The sequence below is a fragment of the Crocuta crocuta genome, unplaced genomic scaffold (assembly GCF_008692635.1).
Source record: "Crocuta crocuta isolate KB4526 unplaced genomic scaffold, BGI_CrCroc_1.0 scaffold636, whole genome shotgun sequence".
NCBI lineage: Eukaryota > Metazoa > Chordata > Mammalia > Carnivora > Hyaenidae > Crocuta > Crocuta crocuta.
Window position 1 is genome coordinate 514,425 of NW_027530380.1, and position 8,183 is coordinate 522,607.

General features: G+C 63.9%; 1 protein-coding gene across 1 annotated transcript in view; it reads right to left on the minus strand.

The window, feature by feature from the left end:
• Positions 1 to 8,183, minus strand: part of ANO1 (anoctamin 1) — a 75,248-nt gene that overhangs the window by 48,868 nt on the left and 18,197 nt on the right. Inside the window, 3 exon segments of the mRNA XM_077766562.1 lie at positions 97 to 138; positions 3,255 to 3,310; positions 6,091 to 6,142. Coding sequence (XP_077622688.1) covers positions 97 to 138; positions 3,255 to 3,310; positions 6,091 to 6,142 — 150 coding nt within the window.

Here is an 8,183-nt window from a genome sequence, read left to right on the forward strand (position 1 = left end):
AGGGGGGGGGGGGGGTCCCCCACAGGCCTCAGAGCAGCCCCGCCCGCCAGGGCCCCCAGCGCCGAGCAGCGCGGCCTCCGCGCCACGTCCACTTACTTTTCTGTCGTTGAACTCCACGTTTTCGCCCTCGTAGTCTCCCTGTTCAAGAGGAGAAAGGAGAACTCTCACGACCTGACACGGCTTCTGAGCAGCGCAAATCCGCTTCCAAACAGGAGCTCCCGCCAAACTCGCGGACACAGCTGAGATGAGCCCAGACAGCGCCTCACGGGGCAGGGAAGGCTGGCCCGGCCCAGCACCTCCGCCGGGCAGGCCTCCTGCCTTCGCCCCCCGTCACAGAGGCCACGTCCAGGAGCGGCCCCACGGCCACTGGCTAGGAACTGGCGGCATGCGGGGGGCGGGGGGAAGGATTGTTTCCACAGGGCGAGCGTGCCCCCACCGCGGGACGGGCGCTGCGGGGGTGCCGGAGGACAGGAAGCTACGCGGTGACTGAAGACAGATCCGTCAGCCCCACACTCCCATTTCACACACGGCAACACTGAGGCTCAGGGAAGCAAAGTGACTTCTGTGGGACAGACCGCTAAGCTGGTCGGACCTGGGACTCGGGTCCAAGTCTCTGACTCCAGTGGAAGAGAAGGGGACCTAAAGCTCAGATGGCCCCGCATGCCGACAGTAGTGCCAGGGGCGCAGGGTGCAGGGGCCGCAGGGGTGCAGGGGCCGCAGGGCCGCAGGGGCCGCAGGGGTGCAGGGGACACAGGGGCGCAGGGTGCAGGGGCCGCAGGGGTGCAGGGGACACAGGGGCGCAGGGTGCAGGGGCCGCAGGGGTGCAGGGGCCGCAGGGCCGCAGGGGTGCAGGGACGCAGGGGTGCAGGGAGGCAGGGCCGCAGGGGTGCAGGGGCCGCAGGGCCGCAGGGGTGCAGGAACGCAGGGGTGCAGGGACGCAGGGGTGCAGGGACGCAGGGGTGCAGGGGGAGGGCGCGTGGCCCCGCGGGGCTGGCCTGGCCGGGGGTCTTGAAGATCGCGGAGGCCTCCCTGAGGCCCACTGGGTGCCTGCTGCCCTCACCGGCTCCTCCTGTGACCCTCCCGCCCCCCCAGGCAGGAGCACTTGACCTCGTGCTCTCTGAACAAAGGTGCCCTGAAACCAGTGTCATTAAGGCCCCCCGGGGCTTCAGGGCACCGTCCATCCGCCCCGGCCCAGCCGCTGAGGCTTTCTTTCCACGGCCACGCCCTCCAACAGCCTCTCATCTATTCAGGACCTCGAGGGCCACACGTGCCAACAGGAAGGCCACCAAGCCTCTGAGCAGCCGCCCGAAGGGCCGGTCCTGCCCCTGAATTTGAGACACTAGTTCCAGGAGGCCTCCTCGGGGTCTCGCTCAGGGCAGACCCCCACTCCACAGGTTGCTATGGCAACCATGCGGCGTCTCGGAGAACAAACGAACGGATGGACGAATGAGCACAGTAAGCAAGGCCTTGCGGGGGGGGGGAGACGACTCAGTGGTGCGAGGCGGATGGTGGCAGAGGTGAAGCAGGGACCACGCAGCATGCAGCTGAGAGCCTGGGAGTGGACTTCACGCTGCCGGCCTCTGCTCGAGCGTGTGGGGTGCTTTTGGACCAGTTCAGAGCGACTTATCTCCCCAAACGTTCCAACATCAGCTTTGGTACCTAAGGGGTGGGTGCCCTTCAGCCGTGGGCAAAATCCACGGCTATAAAACCCCGTAGTCCCTCAAGACGCCCAGAGTCCTTGCTCTGGCCGGAAAGAACCCCACAAGTGGAGCTGGAGGCTGCGTGCCCCTGGATAAACTGCTTGGGCAACCGCAGCCTCAGTTTTCCCATCTGTAAAGTGGGAGCAGGCCCCACACGGAGGGCCTCTCGACTGCCGTGTAAATAAGGTTCAAAGCTGGGCCCAGCTCCTCCACAGAAGCCGTGTGACCTGGACCAAGTTATTATACCTCTCTGAGTCTCCGCATCTGCACCAGATGAAATGAGACAAAGCACCTACTAAACACAGCTCTGCATACAGCGGGCGCTCAGAAGTGTTGATTTCTCCCCTTTCCCTTTCAAGCCTTGAAGGCTGACTCCAAACAGGCAAGGGTGGTGCAGAACAGGCCCCTGCTCTCAGCAGGGGTGAGCAGCTCTAAGGCCCAGCGGTCTGTGAACTGGCCCCGGGGCTGCTGGGCGGGGCTGTGCTCGGGGAGGCAGCCGGGTGAGCACGGCTGAGGAGGGCATGACGGATGGTGATCGGGGCCCCTTCAGCCAGGGCCACTGGCCGGGCCCTGCGAGGTCTGGGCCCTGCCCTTGAAACACGCAGCAAGTCCCTGGCCAAGGCAACTTAACCCACGCAACCCAAATCACCACGGCGTTCATTCATCGAGCACTTAAGTGCCAAGTGCTCACCTTTCCTGAGACCCGTGAGCAAGGAATGGCAGCCGGACAGGGTCATCTCTGTGGGCAGGGGGGCTGGGGGGCTGGGGNTGTTCCGGAAACTGGTTTTCTCCAGTGCAGCCTCTTCCTGGAGGCCCTCTCGCCTCTGTGTTCCCTCTGACACCGGCTGGGAGCCATTCCCGCTTGCAGATGGGGACACCGAGGCTCAGAGGGACGACAGGGGCTGCAGAGGGGGGCGGCCAGGGTGCCCTGACTCCCCGTCTGGCTCCTGCCTCGGGGCCCCCAGTCCGTGCAGCCACGCGCATCTGGAAAGTTCCAGAGGTCCTCTGTCCGGGGTTCCCACACTGCTCGGGCCCCGCGGTGCATTCCCAGTGCCCTGCTGAACCCTAGCCCTGTCTCCATAGAGACAACGAGAAGAGACTCATCCGCCCCGGCCGAGCCAACGCGCGGCCGTGGCCACGGGCTATATTTGTCGGGGGATACCAGAGGGATTTGGAGATCCAGCTCAGGAAGCTGGCCACTTGCTCTGCAGAAATAGATACACACAGAGCCCGGGTCATTCTGCCGGGGCGGGGGCGGGGTGGCCGGGGAGACCCAGGCAGGGGAGACATCTCAGGGAGCAGCCGGCCGCCGGGACAGGGTGTCGGCCACAAACGCCCCTGCCCCGGTGGGCTCGTCCTGCAAGAAAAGACGCCCCGGGTGTAACTGCGCAGCCCCCGCTGGGGTGGCAGGGAAGGGCCTGTGCGGCTGACATTTACAGGAGAGCCAAAGCAGGAAGCCAAGACCGCAGGATAATTAGAGCTCCCTGGGGGCGTGGCCCGCGGGGACTCGGGGCGGCCAGTGACGCAGAGGCAAACTTTGTCAAGGTTACTTACATCGTGCAGGGGGTAGGCGGCCGAGTAAACGCCATTGGCCAGCAGGCTGGTGATACCTTAAAGACAGAGGCGGAGGGGGGATTAGGGACCAGCTCTGTCTCCACCTTCTCTCTTTGCAAACAGAGCAGTCCCAGGACTGACTCAGTCGCCCAGAATTTTCTCAAAGCCAGCTGCACCAGGCGGCCCAGAGCCGGGCCGCCTTTCTGGCGTTTCCTCCCCGGGCTCGACCAGGAGACGGTAAAAACATGCTCTATCGGCAGAATTAGGGAGACACAGAGGAAAGTCCGAGAGAGAGGTACCCCTGGGAGGAAGGAGGTACCAGACCTGCAAGGCACCAACTACCCACAGCTGCCGGGGGGGGCGAGTCTACAGACGAGAAAGGTGGATCGTAAGTGGTTAGAAAAGCTGAATCACGAGAAAATGACGGACGGGAAAATTGATGGTGTCAGAAAACACACATACAATTTGCAATTAGATTTTAGGTTGATTGGGGAAGAGGCCGAAGGGGAGTCCTGTGGGCCCCACGGGGGGGCGGAGGCACTTACCGTACTTACTACATTTTCTCCTTTTATTTAAAAGGGCAGAGTCCTTCTTTCTTCCCTCTCCTTGCCCTGTTTGTACATCGGGCTATTAGTTACATGAAAACGTCTGAAAAGACTGAAGCTGCATTTGGGGGAGAGAGCGCTGGGCGGGGCGGTGGCCGGGCCTCGACGGCTGCCCCAGGCCCTGTGCTGCCGCTGCCGTGCGATGGCAGGCACCACACCTGCGCCTCCCAGGGCCCGGGGGGGAGCATCGGCACCCAGCCCCTGGAGACAAGGCCGCGGACGCCACGCGTGGGTGCCTGGCACGTGGTCCCTGGGGGCTGGTCACAGGAGCCCTTTGCTGCCACAGAAACCTCTGCCTGGACAGACAGGCTTTGCGGGTGGTCAGTGGGTCCGGGTTTTCGGTGGCCTAGCCGGCCCACCTTGACCGCTCCACTGGACGACGGTGGGAAAGCGCCTTCCTGAAATCCACTTAAAAAGAGACCGTCTCCTCAGTCAGTGATCTGGAAGGATCAGGCTACCCGAGGAACAATTAGAAATCCAAACCAGAGAGACGTGGAAGTGAACGGCTAAAGACCACGTGCATGAAAATTCATCTAATAAAAGTGGGTGTGGGTCTGTCTGATTCAGGTTCATTGGCTCCTTACTGGTCCTAGAACACTCTCAACAGGGTGCTGCCACAGGGCCTTTGCACAGACTGCCCCCTCTGTCTGGACCCCTCATTTTCTTCAGGTCTCTGCTCAAATCTCCCCTCATCAGAAAGGCCTTTCTGATCACTGGTCCTAAGTCCTCCCGGCAACCCTTCCGACCCCAGCAAGACAATGGTCTGGCTTTTCTGATCATTTAGTATCTGTTTTCTCTCCCAGAATGTGAATCTCCCAGCAGTTCTTGCTACAAGGTGAATGTGTGAGTTTGGAGATCAGTAGGGCTTTTGGGCAAAAGGGACCGAGGTGAAACGGGGGGTGCAGAAAGGACCCTTCATCTATCCGCTCTGTCGTCAGGCGCACCAGAGAACTGGCGGGCACACTCAGAGAGGTCCACCCCAGTGACGACCCGGAGCAGGGACCAAGTCCGGCTGAGAAGCCCCCAGAGCCTGCACTGTTTGCAGACCTTCCAGCAGCCGCGCAGGTGTGCGCCGGAGGGGGCCCCACGGGGAGCTTACGGGCAGACCGAGGTCTGGGACACGCTGCAGGCGGGGAGCACACCTCGGTGACCTGGGCCGCTCTGGAAGGTCCTGTCCCCTGTGAGGTGGGCCAGGCCGACGGGCATGGTTCTCCCGGGCTCCTCCTGCCCCGAGAAGGGGCCCCCCTCCCACGGACTGAGGACATGGGCTTAGACTCCAGGCCCAAAGGAGGCCCTGCGACTGGCCGTCGGGCGTCCCGGCCAGGACACATCATCCCGCCTGACTCCAGGGGGTCCGGGCTCTCCTCCCTGCGCCCTGGGCCGTCCCCCAGCACACTCCCCCCGCCCTGCTGCCTTCCCGCGGCACTCTCCCCTCCGCAGGAGGCCAGGTGTGCGAGGGGTCTCTGTCCTGATGCACTCTGTGTACCCCGGGGGCCGTGCGTGACAGATCTCAGCGGGCNGGGCTTAGACTCCAGGCCCAAAGGAGGCCCTGCGACTGGCCGTCGGGCGTCCCGGCCAGGACACATCATCCCGCCTGACTCCAGGGGGTCCGGGCTCTCCTCCCTGTGCCCTGGGCCGTCCCCCAGCACACTCCCCCCCTCCGCTGCCTTCCCGCGGCACTCTCCCCTCCGCAGGAGGCCAGGTATGCGAGGGGTCTCTGTCCTGATGCACTCTGTGTACCCCGGGGGCCGTGCGTGACAGATCTCAGCGGGCAAGCTGGGGCTCGAGGAGAAGGGGGAACGAGAGAAAAGGGCATTCCTTTGCCCGGGGGCATTTCATTCCGGGGACCTCAGCCTGCAGCTGCGAGCACGGGGCCCGCGCAGGGGTGGGGCTGGGGGGGTCAGCTCTGCACACTTCGGTCGGGAAACATCTGCACCTGTGGCTTGAGGGGTCCTATAAACCCGCACCCGAGGTGCCCGGCTGGGCTGGTTTCGTGGCAGGTTCTGAATCTGGGGTGTGTGTCAAGGACANAAGGGCATCCCGGTGTCCAGAGCCTCAGGCCCTAAAACGGCCCCATGGTCCCGGGCGGCCCTCTCGTCTGAAACGGCCACGCCAGCTCGAATCAAAACACTCTCCAAACCCCCAAACCGGCGGCCCGCCTCCCACGGAGATGATCGGAGGCAAGATTAGCGCTGGGAGGGGCGCTGAGCTCGGGCCCCGCAGCTCCTCACCCATGCTGTACTTGGCCTTGGTACACGTTGTTCTTTTCAGGATCTCATAGACCTGTTGTGGAGACAAGACGCAGGGAGGACACTTATCCAGGCAGCAACGGCACGCAGACCCTGCCGGGCGCCAGCCGCCAAGCGCCGTGGCCGAGCGTTACCAGCAACAACACCCCCCTCCCCGCGCACCCCCCCCCCCGCTCTCCGGGGACACACGGCAAGCCTCCGTGAGGCTGCACGGAGCACTGCCGAGGGCGTGGCGTTCTCGGGGACGAGCGTGGCGGAGGGTCCCCTTCCCCCCGTGAGGCACGGACTGTGTCGTGCTGCTCGGGGTTCTGAGTTGTCCCCGACGCCCTGTGGGATGGGCCATCCTCCCTTTCGACTGGGAAGGGAGCTGGGATTCAGAGCTACGGGGACCCAACCGACAGGACCCCTCCGGGTGCAGCCCTGGGTGTCCCAGAAGCCCGAAGTGGGGGCAGGACTTGGGATCCCATGCCCCCAGCCTGGGTCAGGAGGCGGCAGAGCGCGGGGCGCCCGGCGGGGACTCCTGGAGGGTCCCACACCATCCCAGCTCGGGGCCAGCTTTACTAACAAAGGCTTCACTCGGTGGCTTGGGAGCCGCCTGGCTCTGCTCCTGGCTCTCCTCGCAGACGCGAGGGGCAGGCCGCCCCACCACCCTGTGCTCAGTGAGGCGGCAGCGCCCTGATGCTCTGCCTTCTCCCTCTGCTCTCGGCCCGGGGGCTTCTGCCACTGCCCTCCCGCCGGTCCGGGGCGCACACGGGGCGCTCGGGAACCGCTGACCAGTGCAGGAGCAAGCCACTGGGTCAGGCGCCCCTCCCTGTCACCTCCCGAATCTTGCCGGCGGCCCCGTCCTGGCCTTGCCGATTCTCCCGTAACCACCTCCTCCCATCCATCCGGGGTCACGGCCCTGCTCGTAACCACATCCGCCTCCACTGGCTCTAATCTCTTCGGGACAGATCTGATCACATCCCAAACCTTGCTCTGCGCCCTTCTGTGGCTCCCCAGTGCCTACAGGCTAAAAGTCTGAGTCCCGAGACCGACATATCCGGCCCTTCCTGCTGATCCTGACTCCTACCCACGTGCACACGGGGCGACCTGAGGCCAGGAGCACGGGGGAGGGGGCAGGAGGGGCTGCCGGCCTCCATACCTTTGCCTAGAAGGACCTCACGCCAATGCCAGATACCGTCGGGTCTCAGAGACCACGGGGCCTGGCTCACCGAGGGCAAAGCTCTGACCTGCCAGTTTCTCTGGAGCACTGGCAGCTTACAAACCGGCCTTCGAGGTCTCTGAGAGCGGGTACCCCCAGCCTAGAGGTAAAATTGGGGGTCATGGACTGAGCTTTATTTTCTAGAGATCCCTAATGAGATGGGGTCTAGAGCTTTCCATTCACATGTGCTCCCCCTTCCTCAGAGCACGAGTGAATTCACAAATTTGCACCCCGCCCTGCACTTCTGGGGGCCTTTTGGCAGCCCCCCGATCATGTAAAAAGCTGGGGCGCATGCACGTCTTGAAACCGGGCACGAGGCTCAGTTTCCCTAGCTGGCCGTCCCAATTCTCTCCGATTTCATAATGACGAAGATAAGCCAGAGGGCCAACGTCCTCACACAAGCGAGTTCCTTCTCGTTTATTCTAACGAGGCTTAATTGCTAAGATTAACCAGTAACACAGCGAATGAAAATCTCGGGGTTGTGGCCGGTCACCCTGCGTGGGGGGGGGGAACAGCAGCCCCTCCCCCTCCCCCCCAGCAGGAGGCCAGAGCCACTTGCTCTGACGCAGGCTGGGTGTCTCCTGAGGTTATGAGGCTGGGGGCAGGCTGAGCCCCCCTCACCGATGCGACCTGAGCCACTGTCCCGCACCGGGCCACCTGCCAGCTCGGGGGTGCGGCCGCCACGGGCAGTTATCTGTTCAAGGTCCATGGCTTTCCCCCCTCCCCCCAGCCCTGCACGTCCCCCTCCAGGCTGGGCAGGGGAGGGGGCAGGGAGGCAGCGGCGGTGGCTTGGCTGGGGGGCTAATTTTTGTGCAGATAAAAGTCGGGTCCTGAGCCGTGCGTGGCCCAGCTTGGCTGGCGGACAGGCTGGCGG